At 35.6% G+C, this 27,108-nt stretch overlaps 1 protein-coding gene across 2 annotated transcripts in view; it reads right to left on the bottom strand.

Annotated features, from left to right (window-relative positions):
• Positions 1 to 27,108, bottom strand: part of ITGA1 (integrin subunit alpha 1) — a 169,189-nt gene that overhangs the window by 42,198 nt on the left and 99,883 nt on the right. For both annotated transcript variants that reach the window (XM_041747906.1, XM_041747907.1), the window contains exons 9-16: positions 21,923 to 22,088; positions 17,721 to 17,794; positions 16,913 to 17,057; positions 11,424 to 11,566; positions 7,806 to 7,949; positions 6,280 to 6,537; positions 4,030 to 4,160; positions 1,339 to 1,505 (exon numbers count right to left, since the gene is read on the bottom strand). In XM_041747906.1, the coding sequence (XP_041603840.1) occupies positions 1,339 to 1,505; positions 4,030 to 4,160; positions 6,280 to 6,537; positions 7,806 to 7,949; positions 11,424 to 11,566; positions 16,913 to 17,057; positions 17,721 to 17,794; positions 21,923 to 22,088 (1,228 nt within the window). The remainder of the gene's footprint in view (positions 1 to 1,338; positions 1,506 to 4,029; positions 4,161 to 6,279; positions 6,538 to 7,805; positions 7,950 to 11,423; positions 11,567 to 16,912; positions 17,058 to 17,720; positions 17,795 to 21,922; positions 22,089 to 27,108) is intronic.

Genomic DNA, 27,108 nt, shown 5'->3' with positions numbered 1-27,108 from the left:
ATGTTTAATCACACTTATAATGTATATGTACATATGCACACCCACACACTCATGTACACCTACATGTAAATGAATTTTCTGACCATGCATGTATTTATTGGGTTTTCACTTAAATTATATTTTTTAGTTTAGTAATGTTGAAGTCCTATTTAGAATATTGATTATATTTCAATAGACACAAAAATATACATGAATGTATTTTTACCTATTTTATGAAAAAGTCACTACAGACTGTTCAAACACATAATAAAATAAGCTTAACAAATGAATTTAATAAAATAGGCATACCAAAATAAAAAAAAAAACAAGTTAAACCTTACACTCTCTAAAAAGGCAACAATCCTTAGTTTTTAAAAAAATTTTTTTAGATTTTTTTTTATTTATTTATGATAGACATAGAGAGAGAGGCAGAGACACAGGCAGAGGGAGAAGCAGGCTCCACGCCGGGAGCCCGACGCGGGACTCGATCCCGGGACCGCAGGATCGCGCCCTGGGCCAAAGGCAGGCGCCAAACCGCTGAGCCACGCAGGGATCCCCAATCCTACTTAGTTTTATCACTTAGTTACTTTATAAAAATTAAATGAGACTGAAATAATGCTGTATATGAAAATGTAGCTCATTTTACATTTCTATACCTAATTCATCTTCTAGTCAGAGGGCTATTGCAGAGCATAAGTATGCATGTGTAGAGAAAACTAAGAAAAATAGATTTTAAGGATTAATGATTTTTCATATTCTACTTACGTTTGTTTTATAGAGTAAACTACTCTTTTGCAGCCAATGGCCTCCACAGTTTTGACTCCAACATATTTCAATATCATTAAAAAACCACCTTAGATAGTGCACATGTAGGAGGGAGGAGATACTCAGACTGTGCCTGAGAGCATACACATGGGACATGTCCGAATCTCAAAAACCAGGGTTACCTTCTGAGTTGAGCAAAGAGATCTCAGGAAGTAGGGGTGGCAAAACATTCAGGTCCTTTGCGATACCAGTCTTACCAAATAGGGTAGGAGAAGCAAGAGAGGGTTTGTGAAGACCTATGGGAAGGAAAACTGGGCTCTTTTGGAGCCCAATTTTCAAATTCTACTTCTTAATGGTATTATTATTATTATTGTTGTTTTTAGCACCTGGTTGTTTGTGGTAAATGGGAGAGCCATTGCATATAAGCATTACAGTTTCTGCTCCAGAATTTATTGGGTTCCATAACATATTCTTTCTTTAGAAGATTTTTTTCAAGGTTCAACATGTACACAGGGGCAAATGTGTATCTTCCTGAGTTTCCTCATGTGTATTGTCTTCCTGCCCCGAAGTACTTGGTATACATATGACACTTACCAGCTATGTAAATTGTGTCTTCTTTGGACTTTAATTTCACATAAAAACACATTGTAGCATTTATGCATACTGTTTCCTTTCCTTCCACGCGGCAGTTTTTCTTTTGGATATTCACTTTATTGGGTTCAAAATTCATAGTCACTTTAACCACAGCCACATCTCGGGACCTACAAACATACACAATGATGATTATTCACACCTTTTCACATTTAATGAATACCATCAATATGGGAATGCAATGTGAATGCACTGATGGGGATTCTCCTTTGTGTATAGTTGGGCTCTCAGGATTCCATTTCTTTGGTGACTTTTAAAAACGTTTATTTTTAAAATTATTTTTAAAGATTTTATTTATTTGCGAGAAAGTGCATGTGTGTGTGCATGAGCTGGAGGGGAGGGGCAGAAGAAGAGAGAGAAGTAGATTCCCCACTGAGCAGGGTCCTGGGATTGAGCCCCATGTCAGCCATAAATAAGTCTTCCGAGCTTTGTAAGAAAACTTTGAAACAAAACCGGAGAGTATAAATTGCCCGTATGTATGTATATATGTATGTGTGTGTATATATATATATACACACACACACACACATATATATATTTAAAGATTTTATTAATTCATTCATGAGACACACACAGAGAGAGAGAGAGAGAGAGAGAGAGAGAGAGAGGCAGAGACACAGGCAGAGGGAGAAGTAGGCTCCATGCAGGGAGCCCCACACAGGACTCGATCCCGGGTCTCCAGGATTACACCCTAGGCTGAAGGGGGTGCCAAACCGCCAAGCCACCCGGGCTGCCCTGTATATATTTTTAATATGAGAGTCAATATGCTAAATATTTTTAAATTAAGGTTATCGTAATAAATTAATCCAGGATTAACAGTTTAAACAAAGACTATATGTACCCTTTGTGGCTGACACTGGTGACTTCTGGTTTGGAGGCCTGCTTCTGGGCGTGCCCTCCCCAAAGTCACAGCTACCTGCTGCCCAGAATTCTCCTTTCCTAGGCACCACCTTACAGTTTTTTTCTCCCTATTATATGGCTAAAACATTTTTTAATATAATGGCTATTATCTGTGCACAGTTTAGTGTACAATTTTTATTTGACAATAAGTTTTTAAACATTATCTCTTAAACATTTAAACATTATCTCTATTTTTAATTTTAATTTTTATTTTTCAAATTTTTAAGTTTCAGTATAGTTGACATATTAGTTTCAGGTGTGTAACAGTGATTCAATAATGGTATTCATTATGCTATGTTCACCACAATAAGTGCAGTTACCATCTGCCACCACACAATGCTATTTACAATGTTATCAATTGTAATTATAATTGCAATTAATTGTCTTAAATTATGACAAAGTCATCTACTTTCAGGTCTCTATCTTTACTACTTTTCTAGATAAATTCCTTCTAGAAAAAGACCTTTGAGGTTTGTTTCCATCTAAATTACTTTAAGTCAATGATTAATTTGGAAGAATCAATACATGGACTTTTCATCAAAGCACATGGCATAAATATATTTTTAATATGTTAAATCCTTTCATTATATTTCTTTTTCATCTTTCTTTTTTTTTTTCCTTTGGAGAGAGAGAGTGAGTGAGCAGGGGGAGGGGCAGAGGGAGAGCAAAAGAAAATCTCAAGCGGACTCCATGCTGAGTATGGAGCCAGACATGGGGCTTCATCTCACAACCATGAGATCATTACCTGAGCCAAAATCAGGAGTCAGATGCTTAACTGACTGAGTCACTCATGTGTCCCCCTCTTTCATTATATTTCTTAATGAAGTTTGTACATTTAAAAAAATTATCACACAAAATTCATACCCTTGATATTTTAGTCACTCTTTTTTTCCAAATAGAATGCTTTTTTGAAGTTGGGCTTCCTAACTAGTTAAAACTGGAATTATTAATATTATTAATACATTACTTTATTAACAAGTTAATAAGTAGAATGGTATTTATATATCTGATCATTGATTAGAATTTTACAATTAAATGAAATTTATTTGAGATGCAGACATTTTAAAGGGTGACCATAGATATTATTGAAGATGCTTCTATGCTTGGCCAACAATATAAATACAGACAATAATGCACAATTGTCTAATTATCCATATTAAGTAAATGAGGGAAGAGTCAATTACCCCTAAAAGCTTGTGAACAACTCAAAGTTAGGGATGTTTTCTTGTTCTCTATGGGGCCCTTTTCTTCCTTATGCCGTCCTCTAAAACAGAATACCTATCTTAGTGCCAAGCACATAATAAATACCCCAAATTAAGAGTTGGCTCTACTTGTTATTTAATATGGTTTCTCAATTTTAAGACTTATTTACTCCTCCAGATTCTTAAACTATGTAGCTTCTATCTAAATAATGGGGTATGGGGATCCCTGGGTGGCGCAGCGGTTTAGCGCCTGCCTTTGGCCCAGGGCGCTATCCTGGAGACCCAGGATCGAATCCCACGTTGGGATCCCAGTGCATGGAGCCTGCTTCTCCTTCCGCCTGTGTCTCTGCCTCTCTTTCTCTCTCTGTGTGACTATCATAAATAATAAAAAAGTTTAAATAATGGGGTATTAAAAAATAATGGGGTACAAAAGAAAACAGATATTTGGTATAATACGGGCTCCGATGATCGTCTGAGCTCTGGAACTATTTGTGAAATATTCAGATTAATTGGATGTTATTAAAATACATACCAGAAGAGGGCAGCACCACCAAGGCCCCCAATAGTCACATCAGTCAGACCATCACCATTTAAATCCATTTCTCCATGGATAGACTGGCCAAAAAATTTTAGTGTCTTGCCATCTCCACCTGATGGAATACGCTGTGAAAGTCCCAACAGAGAGTTTTTATGCCAGAAGTGTCTCTTCAAAAACAGTTTTAAATAAATCTGAGAACTTGGATTGGTTAACACAAAATTAGAATTAAAGATATTTTGGAAATCTGCCTAAGAAGCCCCTCATGTGGTGACAAGATGAATTACTCAGATGTTACCAAAGCTTATTCTTTTTATAGTACAGACAAAATAATTTCAGGGTTACTGACACCAGAGAGAGGGAAAAAAATTTTATAACGTCATCTTGTCTAATGCTCAAGGAAAACATTGTGAGTAATTGGCTCTCCTTTCTAGTTCCCACTCAATCCCATAATACCAAGATATTTAAAGATGCTGGAACCTTGAAAACACATCAGACAAGCAAGAGAGGGAGTGGAAGTTTGTCCTAGGGGTCAGTTGGGGGCTCACTGAATTTGACGGCTGGTTATAAATAGAACATTCCACCAAATACATTTTCCAGTATATGATCTTTGCTAAAAGTCAAGGGCACTCTAAACTCAAAAGGCAAGAATGAATGTGGAGTTCTCCAAAACTAATTTGTGCATATACCCAAACATAATGTGTTTAATATTCATACTTCCTGATTTGGCTTTGGTTCCAGCTGGTAATATTTTAATAGGACCTGATGGCAAGGAGATAGGACTGACAGACCTTCCCTAAACTTGGGGTCTTCTAATCCTCCTGTTCTTCACTTAAAAACCATAAATTAAGATGCATAAACATTTCTTATGACAATCTATTTTATTATTAATGATTTAAATATTCTCTTTTTTCTACAGTGAAAATGCCATTTCACTAAATCATCAGGATTAATAGTGAAGGAATAAAGTGATAGAACATAAGAAAGAAACTCTTCCCTTGGGCAGCCTAGGTGGCTCAGTGGTTTAGTGCCGCCTTTGGCCCAGGGCGTGATCCTGGAAACCAGGATCGAGTCCCACGTCGGGCTCCCTGCATGGAGCCTGTTTCTCCCTCTGCCTGTGTGTCTCTGCCTCTCTCTCTCTCTCTCTCTCTTTGTCGCTCATGAATAAATAAATAAAATCTTAAAGAAAAAAAAAAGAAACTCTTCCCTTCAATTCTTGATTCCATCACACTCCCATGGTTAATATTGCCTGTTTTCAGTTAAGCAATGCCATGAAGACTTTTGAATTATTTGAAAACAAATGATTTACTAAATGGATGGAAGTGCTGTTACTGAAATATGTCCTTTACTTTATTGTTTCACTAATGTCATTATGACTTTATGAAAAATTAAGCATGATTTCACAATACATGAATGGATTTTGAGAATTCTGTTGACCACAGTACAAAAAGAAGTCAAACATAAAAAGAAATAATTGGTGCTCTTTCTTTTCATGTTATATAAGTAGTTCAATGCCTAACTACTTATGGTTACTTAAAAACAGACAATTACATTAGAAGAATTCCTTTAAACTCTCCTACTTTTATGGTACATTAAACACTTTTGTGAACGGATAGATATTTTTCTCATGTAGGAAAAAATTACATTTATGGCTTAGAAACATTAACTGACAATAAATGTTAAACAACAACAGAAATCCCCTGCAGGTTAAGCTTAGTTATTCAGATTTTTTTTCCAAGAGGGGTTAGTTGTGAAGGAATTATAAACCTTAGGAACCCAAATTCATTTGACAAAAATATACCAATTTAATTCATAAATATAAATGTAATGCAACTTCATTATAACAACATGGATATTGAATATAAAAACAATAATCTCATATTCTTTATTGACTAAATCGTACTGTTATTGTTCTCTTATTCAGAAACAGGTATCCTCTGTTTAGGACCAGCCACAATGCAAGGTCAGATAACATTGTTTAAAAAGTGTTTTTTTTTTTTTTTTTTTTTACTATTCTGAGAGCTCAAATCATGATGACATGGCAAATAACAGAAAAAAGAAACTAGATAAAAGGATAAAATACAAAATAATGCTTCTGTAAAGAAAACTTAAAAGAGAATTAAATCTAGTTTCCCAAGAGAGACAGAGGGAAAAAATCAATTAATTCATGAAGTAAGACAAGAAGCAAGCCTAGCATTGAACCCACTTATCATTTAAGGGTAGGAATGTGTAGGTTTAACTTCTTACTTGCGCATACTCTTTCCTTATAGTCTTGCCACTCCCATGATAAATGTACACAGCTCCCCCATGATCATCTTCCAGGGGAGCTCCAATCACAATGTCATCAAATCCATCAAGATTGAGGTCTCTCACAGCAGCAATAGCTGTTCCGAAACGAGCCCCACATGGCTCATTTTTGTTTTCTTTTGTGCATGAATTATGCTTTAGAGATGAGCAGCAAGTCTGCTTAATGGGTTCCAGGCTCATTTGATATTCAAACCTTGTCTGGAAGAAAGATAAACAGGATACTTATGGATTTCTATCATTACTGCAGCACAGTGAAATTTTTAAGTACATGCTAAATCAGTGCTATTAAAAACCATTTGTACTTCTATGGTAAAGTTTGTAAAATTTCTTAAAAAGGGTGCTTTCTGAGAGCAAAGTTAAAGATTTTAAAGAACAGATTGCAGAAGTATGGGGAGGAAGACATATTGAGGATTTTAATGGATTCTCTTTTTAATGCAACCAAGTGAGTATATAACTCACAGTATGTTTTTAAAGCCGAATAACTGAATTTTTAAATCCTCAATTCAGGTCTCTCTCTTTCCTTCATCCAAAATTTGCTTCTTTGGAAAGTCTCTATATAGTCTCCCCTATAGGGCAAAGAGGAAATTGACTTTTTTTCAAAAAGCAAACTTTCCCCAAAGCTATATAAAGTGAAAAAAACAAAACAAAAAACTCAATAAGGAACAGAAAGTATTAGTAATGATGGTCAGGAACACATTTTCTAGAAAAAAAGGGAAAAACAGCACAGGACCAAAAAATATTGATGTAAAAAGGGAACAAAATGATAGGAAGAAAGATATGCAACTTATGGACTAAAACAATTAGTTGGACAGACTCTAAGAATTTAAAAAGCTAACTAGATGAATATTGACTTTTCTGTAAACAACAACAAAACAAAACAAACCCCCCAAACCGCCCAAAACACCAACCTCCAAACCCAAAACTCTTCTATTGAAGATCAAGAATTATTTCACCTAATAAATGATGTCTAAGGTCAGGAGTGGAAAACAAAATCTCACTCTAGCCCAATGAAGTATTCCAAAGACTGTAGTAGTTTGCTGAAACTGTCTGGTGTCACCGACATATAGTTTACTATTTCAGTCTCTGCTTTCCCAGCTTTACCTGTTTTTGACAGTTAATACATTTTAATTGCTAATATTCCCAACACCTCTAGGCCAGAGGTATGAATGGCTGCCCTGTGAGTTTATTTAGCATTTTAAAAAGATTTATATTTATCTTTATATTTTATGCTAAAAAAGAATATTTCACATTTCCAAGCAGAGAATGCTTAATGGCTTGAACTACCTCATTAGAATTCTAAAATGTTCATTTAGAAACTGAGGAGTTGGTGGGGGTAAAGAGGTCCTGAAAGATTCTTTGCTCCTTTTTCTAAAGTTACTACCAAATTGGAACTGCATTATTTATTTGAAATTGAAAGAAAGGAATAGATACTCTAGACATTCTACTAGACCCAGAGGTACCATTACCTGATTCAGAGCATACACATACACTTTTCCTTGTTCCTCTTTCTCCGTTCCCATGTACATGGGAGCCCCGACCAGAAGAATGTCAGTGTTAGAATCTTTATCAATGTCAACTGTTGTTAAAACACTGCCAAAATAGGAACCGATCTAGGGTACAAAACAAAACAAAATAATCTGATGAACATCAGAAATTCTCAAGATAGCTAAAAGCCTGCATTTCTTTTACTTATACTAATCTAGAAGAGTAATTGAGCTTCAGATAGATATAGAAATAGAAATAAAATATAGAAATGGATTCTACCTGAGAGCTCTTTATTGGCTTTTGTGGGAGGCTAATAATCAGACCCATCCTTCAGGATGAGCAGCTGTCCCAGATTCTGCAGCTTGAGAGTAAGAGAAATGGCTTCCTTTAGATTTCATCCTAGCATCTCTTTCTTCTTCAAAAAGCAGAAAGGATAATGAATGCCACCATGATTTTTTTTTAGGGAAATAAAATGAGATTGAACAATAATAGGCATTCTAGGATGGCTTCAATATATGTTTATATACCATAGTATGAAAATATGAAATAAAATACAATATGAAGAATTGATTTGTCTTGGAATATTGGTACAGTGTATTTCACCTTGTAGACTTCGAAGTTTACTCAACAAAATGGCTAAGTCTTATGTGAGTGAAATAAGTCAGTCAGAAAGACAATTATCATATGCCTTTACTCATATGTGGAATGTAAGAAACAGCGCAGAGGATCATAGGGGAAGGGAGGTAAAACAGAATGGAAAGAGATCAGAGAGGGAGACAAACCATAAGAGACTCTTAGTCATAGGACACAAACTGAAGGGTGCTGGAGAGGAGCGGGGTTGGAGTTTGGGGCAACTGGGTGATAAGCATTAAGGAGGGCATGTGATGTGATGAGCACTGGGTGTTATATGCAAACTGATAAATCACTGACCTCTACCTCTGAAACTAATGATGTACTATATGTTGGCTTATTGAATTTAAATTAAAAAAACCTATCAGTTCTAAGAGACAAAAAAAAAAAAAAAAAAAAAAGGCTAAGTCTTGTCTTAGGCTAAGTCTTGTCGGCCTAAAAAGGCCGAACTTTTTATTCCATAAAACATGAAGGACAAAACTCAAAATAAAAATATATTTCAAGTCCATGACCAGGAAACTCCCACCCCTTGCCATTCCCAAAAGGACCTTTTATGTACGTGACACTTTTTTGTTGTTTGTTTTGTTTGGGGTCTGTGGAAGATAGAAAAATATAAAAGGATTGCAGGGAGACCATCCCCTTGCAGCAATGTTTTTTTCTTGTAAAGATATGGATGCATTTTAGGGAAATGCAGGAGACTAACACTTCATTATCTAAATGCAATAACCTTACCAAATATTGACCTATGTTTAATATTTGATGCTTTTGATAATTCTCTTATTGAAACTTCCTGTCTTGGCTTCCATGATTTTAATTTTGCTCTCCTGATTCTGCCATAATATCATAGGCCATTCTTTGCTTTCATCTCTGCTAGCTCCTTTTCCTCCTCCCATGCCCTAGATTTTGGCATCCCCTAAACTAAGACCTGAACTTTCCCTCTTTCTCCTCTCCTAGATGGATAATCCTTCCAAACATTTCTATTACTGAAAGTTGCAAATTTCATTCTATCCTCCTCTCAAGGCTCCAGTTCTACATTCCTAGACATTGCTAGACACTTAGACAACTGCTAGACATTGACTTTCGAATGTTCTTTCCTCATAGGTTATGAAGGGTTTAAAAGTTTTTTTTTAAGTTGAATTAATTACAAACATAAATAAAATGCTGTAAGATCTAGCAATCTTGGGACTTCATGCTCCCATGACAATAGCTATCTGGAGCTGAGTGGGCACTAAATGTTTAGGTGGCTCATGAGCTGTCCAGGCCATGGTTCCCACCATTTCCTGTTGTTTTCTGTGCAGTAGCTTTATTTATTTACTTTACCTTCCTGGCACCCATAACCATTTGAATTTGTGCTTACTGTTACAGGAAACATGTAAAACCAAATACCATTAAAAAAAATATCTACACTGCTTGAGTTGACGACATTCTAATAATGGTGCCACCTTTCTCCCAGATTACCAGGCTTGAAACTTAAATCATTCATAATTTAAATCATTTGTAACTTTCATGAGCAATTTTCACAAAATGGTCACTTCCTGTCTTGTAGACAGTTAATAGAGTGATATCAGACCTAAGATGTCATACAAAATGCTTCATTTTACAATCTTGTCAGTTCCTCGGTATTTATGTCTACTATACTCCTTCCTTTTCCATTTTTATTGGTGATACATCATTTTAGGCTCTTCTCACCTTATCCTTGCTACAGCAATAGCCTTTTAAAAATCGTTGATGCATTTTCTGATTACAAATGTGGGCAAAGGGCTAATAAAACTCTTTCACCAGGTTTTATTATTTTATATAAATGATAATCTTTATATATGAGACTCTTACTTTTGGTTCACTCTAACTCTGTTCCTCTGGACATCTGTGGGGAAAGGATTTCAATTATATTACTAAGCAATATTGAGAGTGGTAAAAATAATGTCTCATTGGGACACTGCATTTAGGCTGTGGGGAACTATAAATACGTGATTGAGATAACACAGTGTAAGCTTATCAGGATGACTCTGACTACTGCATGTCCTTAAGCTAATGGAGCCCTGGAAGCTAATATCTATGGTGTTGTTATGAAAGATATTGGCTCCTGTGGGGCGTTAAAGAGAGGACAGCTCTATACTTGCCCAATGTATCTGTCTCCTCTCACCCAAGCTGTTCTGTTGGGCCGCTGTGAGTACAACTGCAGGGGATGAAGGCTGATGCTTCCCTGCCTTTTGGAGTAGTCGGTGATGGGAGGAGTGTAGAGGGGCAGTCTGATGAGCTGGGATATGTAGTGAAGCCCAAATGATTGCAACACAATACTAACCAACAGCATAGATGTTTCAGTTTAAAAGTATTTACGTATATTTATGTTTGTGTATTGCATGTATAATTTCTTAAACTATTTTTAGTATTTCTCAATATTTCTCAGTATAACCTAGTGAGAATTTTTTGATTTTATATGTTCTAACTTCCCATGACCACCAGGAGAAAATCCAATTTCTTTAGTTTGCCGTTTGAAGCCTTACACAATTGGGGTTCACATTATCTTTTTAACTGGCTCTTCTGCTTTTTCTACCTATCTACAGTCTATTTTTCCTTCTAGACTAGCACAAATCTTATCTTGTATTGAGACTTTTGGCACCAATTCTAGCTTAAAACAATCTTCCCATCTTCTGAGTTTACTGTATGTGCCACTGGCATTTTCAAGCCTCTTGATGTTTTAGATATTTTTTATGTATATATTTGTATATCTGTATCTATATAATCATCTATACATCTTATCTCCACTTCCATGTAACTGAAATATTCCTGAGGCCAAAGATGCAGGCATTTTACATCCCTACAAGGAAGCTAACATGGAGCCCTGTTTAATAAAGTTGATATTGACTATGAGAGTATTTTTTCTTTCAAAGTTTAGGACAATAGATGGTTCATTTAAATTTGCAGAGAGTATAAATGGATTAATTTAAAACAATAATTTTCAAGCTTACCTGTTCTCCACTGAGCGTCTGGAGAATCTTGATGTCTCCATCGTCCATCCTGTAGATGACAACCTGGCCTGTATGATTATACCGTGGCTGTCCAGCAATGTACAGCACAGCTCCAGAAACAGTGGCAGAGTTCACTGTGTAGCCTAACAAAAGAGAGATGCCAGATGTCAGATGTACTAGGTGACCCCTTAAAATCTGTACAGAATAAATTAAGATCCATTTTAAGTGGCTGGGAGAATTATTTTTTGTGTCTTTATATATATTTATCTTGTTTTTGAAAACATTTATTTAAGTTTGTCTTGGTAGAAGCTTTTAGCATGCTTTCTGATTATCTATTGTGACTGCTTTGTCCACTCCTCCACCCCAGTTTTTCATTGTTTAAAGACAAAAATGATGTAACAGTGATGACAGAAGAAGGAAAAAAAAAACTCCACAAAAAATCCCTCATAATCCCAATTCACCACTTTGTAATAAATCAATTGTACTTTATCTGGACATATTATAAAGACTGATAATTTTGATAATTATTAATTTATTTTATTATTTTATATGATAAAATAATAATTTTATATAGTTCGAATCATAGGAAATGTAAGCCTTTTCTGTGTTGCTGCTCTAGATTATTTATTTATTATCTATTTATCTATATATATATCTATTTATTTATTTGAAAGCTAAGGTGCGAGCCTGCTCCTGAGGCAGGGGGAAGAGCAGACGGAAAGAGAGAGAGAGAATCTTAAGCAGACTCCATGCCCAGCATTGAGCCCCACACAGGGCTTGATCTCTCAACCCTAAGATCATGACCTGAGCTGAAATCAAGAATCAGATACTTAATCAACTAAGCCACCCAGATACCCTTGCTGCTGTAGATTTTTATAACTAGTACTTTTAAGTAGTTGACGTTTATTTCTCTAAGTTAAGGCATAAAGGCGTTACGTTTCTACCAAAGGACCATTTCCCAATAATATGGAAGGATTTTTTAGGTGGTTTTAAATTTTTCGTTATTATACTTAAGCCTGCAAAGACATCCTTGAACATTTAATTTTTTTTCCTTCTTTTGGATTTTTATGGTGATAAAATTCAAGGAAAAATTACTGGATCAAATTTTCAATTCCATCAGTGTCGAGCAAATTGTTTCCAGAACATTTGTACTAATTTATTCTACGAACAGCCAAAGGACACACTAATTTCATCAAATTCCGCCCAAACATTGGGTATCATTACTGTTATTTAACTTTGTGAATGTTATAATAGATGTTAAACATAATCTAACAATAATATTTTGCTGTGAATTTAATTTGCATTTGTTTGGTTAAAAGGAAGTAGATGGGGTGATGGGTGAAACAGGTGATAGGCATTAAGGAGGGCACTTGTGATGAGAACCAGGTGATGTAAGGAAGTGCTGAATCACTATACTGTACATCTGAAACTAATATATGCTATATGTTAACTAATTGGAATTTAAATTTAAAAAGTGAGCTTTGACATTCCTCTTTTTAATTGGGCTTTCATTTTTTGTGTCAGATAATTCTTAATTTTTACATGAAGAATTAAATTTATTCTTTGTGTCCATAGGGAAAAAAGCTCAATCAATGAATAAAAATTGCCATGTGCACAGTTCCACTCTACAGAAGGAAGAAATGTTCTAGTAACCAGGTCTGCCCATCAGCAGAGCAGAAGGCATTTTATTTTTCCAAATACCACAGAATAGTATTTCTTACTAAGAAAAAGATTATTTTGAAAATTTTTTCCAAGTGTTTTACTACAAGGTTATAGTTTTCACTTTCTTACATTTTTGTAAAGGAGCAGAGATTTTTGTACTAAAACATGTTTGATTCTCACAAGTGCTAAAGGCACACAATTCCTCAGGCATTTTTCCTTCATGAATATTTTTCTCACATTCTCATTTCTTCATCTTTCTTTGAGCTTCTAAAAAAATTACACATAATAAATTGTAAACTATTCTTTTTCAAACAAGTAATTTTACTAAACAAGTGCTGATGTTACTAACCACAATATTGCTTAAAAAATAAAAGCTTTAAGGTCATGTTTATACATAAATAAAATAAAAAAGAAGAATCTGAAAAACAAAGCTGTTTTATTTTATGTCACTCTACTAAAAAATATTAAGACAAGATAGGCCTAAGAGTGTTAGTATACTTTAATTTTTTTTTAACTTACAGAGCTATGAATGCCAACTGATAAAAGAACCTTTAAAAAAAGTTTCAAATTATGTTTGAGGCTTGGGGTTGTATGATTATTTGTTAATTAATTTCAATAATTTGAACTTGGTAACTACAGCTATTAACTGAAGTCTTCACAAAGACAGTACCTACCCGTGAGGTAGTTGCTGGTTAAAGCTCAGGTGTCTAAAGACAATAAAGAGGGAGAGAGAAAGAAGGCCATGTAACATCTAATTTTCTTGAAAGGAAAATAATTATAAACATCCAAGTTTAATCTTGCTTTCTGAAGAGAAAAAAAGTACAAAATTGAAGAGAAAGGAAAATTCATAGCATAGTCTGCTGCATGGATTTAGAAATAGATCCTGCCAGCTTTCATAATTTACTCCTTGGGGAAATTGCTAGGATCTGGTGAGGTAATGGGAAATAGGTATGTTCTGCTTTGATTTCATGCATTTGTCTCATATCTTTACTTTTTCTCTTGAATTTGTCTGGCATGATTAGAAAGGGGCAGGCCGTGGGTGGAGGAGGCAGAGAACGAGACTTCAAACATGTTCTCACCATCAAAACCACTTGCTAAGTGCATATTATCCTAGTGGAAAGATGGGTGAGCGGCTGTCCCCTGAGAGCTTCAACAGCTTCTATTTCTACTTCTTTCTCATAATTACTGATTAGTATGAGATTTTTTTTTAATACAGCATCTACCTCTCACTTTGTTCCCTCCATAAGATTTTCCACAGCCTAACAACTTGCAGTCTACACAGATTTCATACTAACACATTCAAACTCTTCTTAATTTTTAACTCACACAAGCAGACATTTTGAAAACCCCATTTCAGATTTGGAATAATATTTGGGGTATAAAGCTATTTTTCTCCTCTGGCCCCTTTCTGTGTGCTTTTTTGTTTTAAAAGAAATCGACTGTAAACTTTATGTTGGCAAAATATCCTATGTGCTAATGTGTGATTAAGCTAATGAAATTATTTCTAAGATATAAAATCATTTAAGCACATTGTGGACAATATACCCCCAAATTTCCTTTTCTGGGCAGAAAGAAATCATATGTTATAAATACTGTGGTTAAGAATGAAGGTTCTTAGTTTTTTCTTGCTCACAGTGGTATCTTTAAGTTTTGAATTCACTAAGCCTGCTTTAAGCAATCATGAATCCAAGCTTTCAGGGAATAGATTTAGGATTCTTAAAACTATTCGGATTTAAGGAATTTTATCACATAATAACTCAGAATACCAAAAGAACTATAGTGTTCTCAAAATGTGTGAACTTTTTAAAAAATATTTTGTTTATTGATTTTAGAGAGAGAGTGTGTACACGAGAATGCAAGGTAGGGAGGGGTCTTTTGAGAGGGAGAGGGAGAGCGAGAGGGAGGGAGAATCTGAAGCAGACGCGGAACTGAGCATGGAACCTGATTTAGGACTCAATTCCAGGACCTTGAGCTGAAACCAAGAGTTGGATGCTTAATTAACCCAGGTGCCCCCAAATGTGTGAGCTTCTTAAAAAGTCACACATATCTTTGTGGACTTCATGCTATATCTTTAATTTGTAAATGTCTTTAATTTTGAAATGAACACTGGAATAAGAATCAAGAGACCTAGATTCTAGTTCAGATCTGTCATAGGTAGCTATGACATCATTCTTCTATTCCTTAATATCTTAACTTGGAAAGTTGGATGTTTACTATATGCTAAGATCTCTTTTAAATGTATATGAATCTTAAGCCCAACCTCTTTACGTTATAGCATAATCCTCCAAATATTTAAAAGATATTCAGTGTACATTTTGTTTCCTAACTATCAATTTCTTCAAATTTTGCAGGGGGTGGGGAAGGGGAGAAAGAAATTGTTTCCAGACCGGTATCCTTTAGATAATTTTTTTTAAGATTTTATTTATTTATTCATAGAGATGCAGAAAGAGAGAGAGAGGCAGAGACACAGGCAGAGGGAGAAGCAGGCTCCATGCAGAGAGCCCGACGCGGGACTTGATCCAGGGTCTCCAGATCACGCCCTGGGCTGCAAGCGGCACTAAACCGCTGCGCCAGCGGGGCTGCCCTTTAGATAATTTTTTATCACCACATCCTAGTTTGGCATTTTCTTTTGTAATGTGTGATGTTTAGAATAATGGAATACTCTAGTTGCTCTTTGACCACAGCAGAATGTAATAGGACTTTTATGAGAAATAAACTAGCTTCCATAAATGCATTTCAACTTGTATGAAGGGTTTTGAGCACTCACATTATATTTGCTGCTTACAGACATATTTTTAATTATCTAAAACCTTCAGGCCTTTCATTTTTCTTAAGTCCTGCTGCCTCTACAGTTTTAAGACAGGAGATGTGTGGATCTACTAGTAAAGACCTCTTACCTTTCTTGTAAAATAGAAAGTAACTTGAATAGAGAGAAAAAAGACTTGCCTCCAGGACAGAAAGATCCCATAAAGGAATGCTAACATAGTAAAATATGAACAATGAAAGGTATTTGTTTTCCTTACCACTGCACCCCCAGCACCAAGAACAATGCCTGGGGTAAAATAGGTATTGGTCAAATATTTGCTGAGTGACTAAAGAGTTGGGAAACTATAGCCTGAGTTTTTTTTTTTTTTCATCCTAGGCCCTCCTAATTGTTTAAAGGATCATTTAGTGATAGAATAGTCCCCTGCTATCTCTTAGGCAGCTGGGTACAGATCTAGAATAAGGTGATACCTGATATATACTTTGTCATTCCAGACAAGTCTTTGAAAAATAAGATGACATTACACCTCAATATTTGTCTGATTTAATGGAACTATTAAAGAAGCTATATGACAAGACAAATTAAAATTTTCTTTTCCAAAATTAGGACCCATAGAAAGAAACTTATGATATAGGATATTTTGGAGAAAATGGTAGTCTAATCTTGACAATATTAGCTGAATCAAGGTTTCTCTTTTTTATCATTTCCTGTCCACCAGGTACAAAGCTCTTCTTGAAGTTAATGAGAATATCAGACACAGAGAGACCTCTAAATGTGCACATATCAGCCTAAATCATTCTTGCACTAGAGAGCCCTTTTGAAAGAGTGTGACCTCCATTGTTCTATTATTCTGATTACTGCTCAGAAACTAAGGCTGCTTAGGAACTTTCATGGGTCCATAAAATGTCTAACTCTTGGAAGTGAGTTACACGGTTATAAGTAAGTCTATATAAATATAAGCAAATAATGCTAAAAATAAAAACAAAAGCAAACAATGCTAAAAATAAAACAAAACCAAAAATAAAAACATAATAATTTTCTATCGATTACATCCAAACTTTACCTAAATAAGAAGCAAGAGGTTCATTCTTTTTGGTAGACTCAACATTAAAGGTTGTGTTGTGGGGGATTATGATTTGATTAGCCTTTTGCATGACGACAGTTCCATTCCAATCATAGGCTCCCACTGCTCCAAGCATGACCCAGTCCTTATAACCAAATAAAGAAAACAAATGATGTTTAACAAAATAGTAAGAATGTAGCATTAATAATATGATAAATTCTATTTAAAGTGCTTTACATATATTAATTCATATAATTTTCAAAATAACACGACAGTAACTTGGCAGAGTAAGTAACTTGCCCTAAGTTATACAGTACAATAGCCCACTGAAATATCAATATTCCTTTGCATGAATTCTGATGCATTTTCTTTCACCAACCACAAATGATATATTTCCTAATCTTGTCTTTCTGCTTAACTCTGGGTGCCAAGAATCCTAGGTCTTGAACATGGAATCCTAGCAAGATATTTGAAAACACTGAAATTGAGAAAAAGATACATTCTATATCATTAGCAACTATTTTAAGTATTTCATTTAACCAGGTGTATAATTACATTGGCCAGACCTCAAAATGTTTGATTCACAATTATTAGTACAATATAGTGAACTGTGTGAAATAAGTTGTTTTCCTAGTAAGTTTGTTAGATGCCATTTTCCTATTTGGATTAGAAAGTCATCATGGTCAGAATAACGGCTCAAGCCATAAACTGCTAGTTGCATTTATAATGTTGATGCTTGGGCATTGCTTTTGGGAGCGAAAACCTTAAAAAAAAAGATATTTCATTTTCTACCAATTGGTCAACGTACCTGTGAATAATGAGCACTGAAGCCCATCTGAGACATTTCCATTTCAAACGAAGCTGCTGACTGGTCAGCTGTAGCTATAACAGAAAGATAAATGCTGATTAGCACACTGTTGACTTGGAGAAGACAGGCTAATTAGAGTCTGGGCTTTTAACCAACCAGAACTTCCAACTTCTTTTGAGTTGTGTTCAGCTACACATTTCTCAACCCAAAATTCCTAGGTAGGGCTGGGTGGAGGGAAGAGAAGATTAGCAGAAGGCCATGCCTAAATTCTTGACTGATGGCTTCCCCATCCTTGCTGGAGAAGTTGAGAAATCTCCATTTATGCTTCTGATCTTATATTCTATCATGCCCATGGATGATATGGCACTTTGGATCCACAGAATTATGTTGAAAGTACTGAAGTTGGAAACCTGTCTTCCCTTCACACCATGGGAATCCTGCTCAGACACTGGGCTAAACTTACCTGTTATGTTCCAGGGCTAAACAGATTTTATTCACACATTTAAAGAGGTCACTTGTTTCTACCAGCCTCACCTATATTTCCAGCTATAGATCCCCTCAGAATACCATTATTTGATAAAGGGTGCAGGGATTCTGGGTTTGTATTTGCTCTAATTTCTGGTGGTAGGTATCAGTCACAGATTGGGAAGGGACTTTTGGATGGTCTCTAGGTCATATTTAAGAAAAAAATTTTTAATCGTATTTTTTAATAGAATCTGTACCCATTTTTTTAAGTCAATGGTCTGTATGAGGTTCAATAGCAACCATTAAGTCTTTTTATCTTTCCAAGAGCTCCATGAATATGAACAGTTTTAATGAGGATTTCTATGGGCAAGATTCTATACTCATTTTTAGGCCCTTTACTGAAATACAGAGACAATCCAGAGCATTCCATGGAAAATGTGCTATTCTCAAAATATTCACCAACCCAAAGCCACAACCTCCTAAGGGAATTGAGAGAATGTTGATTCATTTGCTTTCAGTTGGGAGTTACTGATTTATTTGGCTTTGCAAATAAGTTAAAAATAGTGCATAATTTTAGGAGTCAGTCATGCCTATTGAGGCATGATAATAATTAAATTTGTGAAATCAAACTCATTTACTAGTTATTTACTGTTACAAATTTATTAACAAATATATCAGTGGTTGCCTTCTTTTAGGACTAGGTTAAATGGGGATATCAATCAAGAATTCAAATATATCATTTTAACCTCACATATGAATTATCATCTAATTTAAATGACTGAGGTGTACTTTAACTTTGAGGTTTTAAATCCACAATGCTTTATGGTGTCTTTTTTTATTTATCTTTGCAAGGCCAATTTTAAGAGCACAGCAGCAAAGACCTGCTGCCTATTTCTAGAATCTTCTGGGGTTCTGCTTAGGGAGCTACTTGATAGTCTGCCTAAATTGTCCTCATGGTAATAGCTCCTTGTACATCTCTAAACTTCTTGCTGTTAACTCCTCCCCAGACTGTTCATGAGTACTGAGATAATCACTCTCCCCACTGCTCAGCGTCTGGTTAGAAATCTCAGCATTTCTTCCAACATTTGCTGGGAAAGGGAGACAGACCCTTTTCTTATTTTGATTGGGCAAGTTCGCGGCCTGTTCTCGTCACTAGGTGGCGCTGTCCGTGGCAAACAGGAATTTCATAATTGTTACTATTTACCATCTAAATACAAATGTTGATAAGAAGTGGCCACTTCCCAAGGAACAAGAAAGTGAAGCCCTTTCTGCTTTCATTATGAAAAAACAAAAAAACAAAAAACCCCCCAAAAAACCCGAAAAAAGCTAGTCAAAGCACTGAGTCTGGTTAGGCCTGAAAGTGTACCAGCAGTAAAGATGCAGGAGACATTTTAATCTGAGGACATTTAAAAAATAATTTTGCTTTTAAATACACAGACGTCTTAGAGTGTCTGGGCATTCCAACGTGTAACCTTTAACTCATGGTGTGGTTAGTTTAGAAGTAACACAAAAATTTCATTTAAGGCAAATTGGGCTCCTCTTTCCCCAACAGCTGATAAAGGCTTCATTTCTACAAGTTCTACAAGGTTATATTTATTTGTTTACTTAGGGGAGGTTTAAAATGGAAACTGTATTGTATCATGCTTAACTATCTAATGTAACTAAGTCATTTCATTTAAATGGTCTTTAGAGATTGTTTCTATCATATCACATTATTGACATATCATATCACATTATTAAACATTAAAAGTGCACAATGACTTGGAAATCTTTGTATATTTCCTTGAGGCCAGCAAAGCTTACAGTCTGGTCTATTAGTAAATGATACTGGGATAGCTTCTGTGAGAGCAAAGCCACTTAAAAGTGACTTGTGCACAAAATGTAGGATAGTTAAGTTCTTCAGAAGCAGCTGTGACTCCAGAGGGATAAGTAATTCAAGTGTTCAGGTTCTAAAGGTGCAGGGGAAAAGCAGCCAGGCAAAAGGGAAGCAGAGAAATGGAAGTGTGCATGGACTTAAGATGCTCATCAAATCTAAACTAAATCTGTCCCTTACAGCAAGGTAAGTCACCACCAACATTTTTTTAATTGAAAGAGAAGACAGAATGAAAATGAGAAGCTATCAGAGTTCTTTGTACATAATAAGGGTTATGGGTCATACGGAAGTGGAAAAATTTTCCCTTCTTCCCCTCCAGGTTCCTTGGCTGGTTTAATAAGTAAACTGACCTAAAACAGATTAGCAGGAGGAAATTAAAACAAATTTAATTTCATATGAGAGCTCTCCTCCCCCAAATATGAGATTGAAGGACAAGTGGGGGCAATTGAAACTTATACGCCATCCCGACATAAGGACCGGGGGCTTCAAAGGGAGGAGGGAAGTTCATAGGATATAAGAACAGATGTTTGGCAATTAGAAGTTTGCTATGCCATGCAGATAGGTCTCTAAGATTAAAAAGTTATCCTTGGTTATAGCTCGTTTTCTGGGCCAGCCGCTCTGTAAATTCTTTTAGGTATTTAAGGAAGAGGTAAAAGTAATTCCTGAGTCTGCTGGGTCTTGATTGCCTTTAGCTCAAAATAATCTATATGCCAAAGTGACATATTTTGGGATGGCCTATTTTACTCCCCTTTAGTTGTGAGGCATAGTATATTTATTATCATGGGTCATTGTCAAATAAAGCTTGAAAGCCACTACTCTAAAACAATTTCTTTCCTTTCTATATATTTTAACATTCTGTTGTCAGTCACTTTTCTGCATTTTCCTCATCATTTGATACTCAGTCAAAATGGTGTACTTGTTTTACTTATGTCTGTTTCTCATTTTATCTTTCTGTTTTCCATTATCAGGTCATATCACGGTGACTGAGAAGATGCTTTTAAACTCCTATGTTTAAATGTGAAAATAACTGTCGTTCTGTGTGTCCTCACAAGGATAGGGTCCACTGGATTCAGATGAGGCACAGGTGCAGAACTCTCTGGAAAGAGGGAAAGAGACATGTTCTCTTAGGCTCCACATATCAGAGAACATGAAGAAAGAGGCCTTTTCAGTTTTTCTGGCATAACAATTCTAAAGACATTTTTTGCAAGGAAAGGGCTAGTTTCAAAGTAATTTGTTACTTGACATCTACCAAAGGCAGAGGAAGGAATGCCATGACTCGCTATCCTCAGTAGCCGATCGCCATTACAAAATTGAAGAAAAAAATCTACAAAAAAGAATTATGACTTAGACAAATATAGTGAAGCTGCCATGAGAGTTGAGGCAGAGTTCCATGAAGACCTTTAAAGTGGGCAAGAAGCAAAATAGAAGAAAATAAATGAACAATGAAGTGACTGCAAACAAGAACAGTTCCATAGAAGCCCAAAATAATAATAATAATAATAATAATAATAATAATAATAATAATAACAAATTAAAAAAGAAAACTTGAGCTATGTCTCCATTTTCTAAACCTGTGTCACAGAAAAAGACTAAATCGCGTGGGCACATTTTTGTTCTGGTGAGTCTACACTGACCACTGCCTTCCCCCAGTCCTTACATCCTTACAAAGAGAGCTGCCAACAGAGTCAGTGTTGTGTAAGATAGCCATCTCAGGGACAGATTTGCATTAAAGGGCATTGTTCCATGCTGGCTATTGTACACACTAAAAGTGCATGAGCCGTGTAGTAGTAATAAATACCAAAAACCCATTACATTGACTTTAAGTTGTAGAGAAAACATACAGACTTATAAGAACTAGTCCTACCTTCCAAGGCAAATATTCTTTCTCCCAGAGCTTCAACAATAGTGACTAGAGCCAATTCATCAGAGACATTGAAGAAATGCTTCTCAGTGGGTTCACTTGCAATTGATTTTATTTCTTCCACAAATTTTTCAGTGCTTAGATTTCCTCTGTTATAGCTCCCAAGAATCTAAGACATGACAAAATGGCAAGAATATACTTAAATTCTATGTGTTAAATAAGGATCTAAAGCATTTTTGTCAATAAACAGGAGAGTGTATAATACCTTAATACAATGCAATTTTTATGTATTTCCACATTCTTGGAAGAAATCTTCAGATTATGTAGATTCCCTAATATTAACTGTTACATACTGTAATTGGTGTAGGAAAATATAAAGGGCAATCTTGTATGTTTGTGAAAGTTTCTTCTGCATTCTGTGTCCCTCTTTATGAACAGCTCTATCTCTAAAGCCTGACAGTTCAAAAGTAATGTTATAGTTTCTGAATGTCTTTGGCATTATTCCAGCCCATGCCACCACCATTTGCTGGCAAAAGCAATTAGCATGAGTTACTTGATCTTGAATAGGAAGTTCTTCTTGATAATCTTACCAAGAGCCCAGTCCCATTACACATTTTTTAAAACAGATATTAAACTAAATAGTAATCTAATTTGGCAATCTAGAAAACAGATAATCAGGATATTCCTGTTTGAAACCAAATGCTCAAGACAGGGGCCCCCTCCCACTTTTTAGAGAAAAGGGAAAGGAAGGAATTATCTATTATGGTTAACCGTAGTTATTTAGATTTCTTAGCAGATATTCTCAAACATCTATTTTATTTTTTAAAGTAAGGTTTATTGAGATATAATTTATAAACAGTGAAACCCACCCTTTTTAGATATACAATTCTGAGTTTTGACAAATCCACACAGATGTTACTACCACTTCAATATGTAGAACATTTCTATCAGTGTTCTTTCTTGCCCCTTTGTAGTCAATCCCTTCCTTCTCCTAACCCTTACAACCACTGATATATTTTCTGTTCTTAAGGCTTTGCTTTTTCAAGAATGTTATGTTTATGAAACCATATAGCACGTAGCCTGTTGTGTCTGACACTTTCACTTTGCCTAACAGTTCCGAGAGTCATTCATGTTGCCTCATGTATCAGAAGTTCAGTGTTTTTATTGCTAGTAGGATCCCATTGGATGGATGCACCCAAACTGGAAACAGTCCAAATGTCTATAAACAGCAAAGTATGGAACAAATTGTGGTAGATTCATGCAATATATGATAAAAAAATGAATTACTGAGGCACAAAATATAATGTGTAATCGTTATGTTGAGTGAAAAGTTAAGCACAAAAGAGTAATACTGTATAATTTAATTTACATAAAATAGAATAGGCAACTTAAGCTATGGTGGTATAAGTCATAACATTGGTTACTACAGAAGTGAGTATTAGAAAAATGAAAGCTCAGAAACTTCCTGGGGGTGATGGAAATGTTCTATATTCTGATGGAGGTGTCAGTTACATGGGTGTATGCAATTATCTAAACTTTGTACATAATTTTCACATTGAAATCTTGCATTTCACTGTATGTGTTACTTTATTTTTTATTTTTATTTTTTAAAAGATTTTATTTATTTATTCATTAGAGACACACAGAGAGAGGCAGAGACATTGGCAGAGGAGGAAGCAGACTCCCTGCAGGGAGCCTAATGTGGGACTCGATCTCAGGACCCCAGGATCAGGTCCTGAGCCAAAGGCAGACAGTTAACCACTGAGCCACCCAGGCATCCCTAGAATTTTTTTGTTTTAGATACATAGAGATACCAAGAGATTAGAAAAGGAGAGCAAGAGATGAGTATAGGATTTGGGCTGATGTGTATCAGGTAAAGGACACCAGGTGGTGAATGTGGTCTGGCCCATAGATGCTTATAGTGCATACTTAAAATACATGTAAATGTACAAATACAATAATAAACATAGAAACTTATAAAGTGGGTCACGCTTTCACAAATGATGGGGTCTTCTGAACTAAGGATCATTAATTCAATTCTGTGCTCCTGGAATCCAAAAAATAAAGGTAAGATCCCAAGCTCTGTGCTATTGCTTGAATTTTATATTATCCTACTCCTTAGGGACAAGAAAAATCAGAACATTTGGTGACCACGAAGATACCAGAAATTTCTAGCTTCATTATCCATTTTTAAATCACAGGCATAGATTTGTCTGGCATCATTAAACTGGGACTCTATGGTGCCTTCAAAGTCCTGTTGCAACATAGACCTGCAAGCGTTCCCAACCACAGTTCAGCATTGTGCACTGTGTGGGTCCCAAACACATGGGTGGGCGGGCAAAGAGGGAGGTGCTAGTCAGTCCTGTCCTCACTGGATCTTCTGGCCATGGATCCCCTGCCTCTCTCTTCTGAGCACCCATATCCAACCTCACTCTCCTCCAGCTGCCTGTTCTAGGCATCTGCATGTATTTTTTTTTTTTTTATGTCAGAGAGTTTTATTAAGAAGGGTACAACTTTCCACTTACAGTTAGGAAAAAAGCTAAAATTACTGTTTTAGGTGTTGCTGCTTATGATCTACCATACACTTGTTTATTTGTATCATAAAATACATGAGGGCTTAGATTAGTAACTGAATCATTAAAATGTACACTAAATATTAATGTGAGTAGAAGAGTTGTGTCCCAGCTAGTCAGGCAGTTCTGGAGTTTTCCTTCCTAGTGAGAAGGTGCTGGGGGATTTATTCATGGTTTCTTCTCCTTGCTCGACTCACTCCCTCATCCCTTTCCCACAGAATACCTAGGAGAGGTCCTGAGCAATATCACATATCTGCACATACAGGTCTGCATTGAGGTCCTTGTCTGCTCTTTACCTCTGTGTCTACCTATAAAATGTGTTCATGAGACACAACTGCCCTAAAGTTTGTGAAGAACTTTGTGCTGCTTTGAAAAAGTGAGAAATTTAGGAAAACAAGAGCTGGCTCTAATGAAATTGGTATACTATTTCGGTAGCTTTTCTATTTTTGAACCTCTCTACTACTTGCCCAGATTTGGGTAGGAAGGTCAATACCAGGAGTTTGCAAAATTACACCAGAACATAAAAACTCAGATCCTGTCTACTTGTCTGAAAAGTAAATTCCAACCATTAGAAATGGTTTATATTTGAACAGAAGCCCCTGGTGCTTTTTTCACTTTAGCTACTTAATGGGGAAGAGAACTAATGGAAATGAATGTAGAGAACTGTTTAGACAGGGAGGGAAACCCAAGGGCTACTTGTTCTTATTACATGGAACAATTGTCTCTTGTACTTAAAAACAATTAAGATGGTCTTCCCACATCTCGATGGACATGCTCCAGAGAAAGCATGGAGAAGGGTAGGAGAAAGTCTCCAGCCCCTAGAACCTCCATCACACCTGTGTGTTGGTTTCAGGATCACTGGGGTCTTGCTCAACACCTCCCTCTATACCTGGTATTCTTCTCACACACTGCTAGATTCTTCTGTCAGCAGTTTTGCTACACATGGATTTCTTTTAGATTCACCCAAATTCTACGTCATGTGAAGCCCTCTGAGTCCCCATTGTTTTACCTAATTTATCCTAGAAGTTATATGACACCCTCATCTGGAAAGTCACCATCCTTCCTCCTTAGTCCCTATTGAACACATTCTAGATTCACTATCACGTTGTCATGTTAACTTCCATTTCACTTATAAAGTGATGCATTTGAAAATTCACATAAAAATTGTAAAGATGCTTAGACCATGCATGGTTGAGGTTCTTAGTTGTGATGTAAATGTTATTAGACATTTAGTACTCTGTGTGACAGACAAGAGACAATTATGTAAAATTCAATGGGGAAAATGCCCAAGTGATGTACTTAAATAATAAAAATAAAACATATAAATGGAACATGAGAGTATATATTTGGAAGAAAATACAAGAGGAAAAAATTCCCAGGAAGTACTGTGACTTGCATCCATCTTGAACTCTTTTGTATTACGGAATTAAAAAAATGTAGGAAAGTATTTTGATTCTTCACCCAAGGATCTGGTGCTTGTGGAAACATTATTTTCTATGAATGAGAAAAAATACAAAATAACACTTATAATTACTTCTGTTTTACTTTATACAAATATGTCAAGACCAGGCATTTGATATTGGTAATATTTACCTGAAGTAGACATTCAGAATTGAAGCTCCCTTGAGGCAGATGTATCAAATGTTAAGTGTACAATTCATTTACATGTACTACAGTGCTTTTTGTGTGCAAATGAATGAAATGTTAAGATACTTTCTAACTTCTCTTATTTTCATTTGAATGCTGTAGATGATACATATTTCACAGTCATTATAATCCCAGCCATTATCATTTTAGATTAGAATATGAATGTAGAACAGGCTCCTGCTGGCAGTGTGTAGCATCCTCAAGTGACAGAGTATAGACCATACAGAATCATACCAGCTTAGGATCCTCACCAAATCTGAGAGTTTAATGGGTCATGTTTGCAGTTTTACCACAGAGTGCTTAACTTTTCAATGGTCAATTTTTTTGGGGGGGGCATTGTCTTCCCCAAAACACATCTTTGTGGTTTTCAAGATCAATTGGTAGGTTAAAAAAAAAAAGCATTAGGAGGAAGAGCCCAAGTGGTAATACAGGTAGAGCCTCAGGTATATTTGTGAAGCATGAATGGAGCTTCAGAAATGTCTAAAGCCTTTCTGTGTGAATGTACAAGGAGAAGAAATAAAATAAAATAACTTCCTTATTTCCCAGTTTGGCACAAACTAAAAAATGAAAGTTTCACTGGGGAAAAGAAATATGAATTGGGAAAACAGAAATTCTTGCTGAAGTGAAATTTTTCTATACATTATTTATAACATTTTTGAAGAGCAATTTGATAATTCATTGATTAAAATAGGAAAGGAGCTCATGATTTTATGATTCTCCAGGAAAACTAATGTAATTATGAGAACCCTTTTTGACCAGATGGGAGGCAAAGTATGAATTATCAACTAGGGATCCAACCAAGGGAAACATAGTGACTTAAGGACAAGAAATACTGAATATGTAGCTAGATATCATGTAAAAGTGTTACAAGCTTTACTTAAAATTAAGAAGTCATTCATTGATAGATACAGTATCTGCTTTCCACTGAAGTTTATTTTTAATGTTGTTAATGCTGCTGATGGTTTATTT

This window comes from Vulpes lagopus, chromosome 3 (assembly GCF_018345385.1).
Source record: "Vulpes lagopus strain Blue_001 chromosome 3, ASM1834538v1, whole genome shotgun sequence".
Classification (NCBI taxonomy): Eukaryota; Metazoa; Chordata; class Mammalia; order Carnivora; family Canidae; genus Vulpes; species Vulpes lagopus.
The sequence above is the reverse complement of the archived record's forward strand: the minus strand, read 5'-3'. Positions and strand labels throughout refer to the sequence as shown.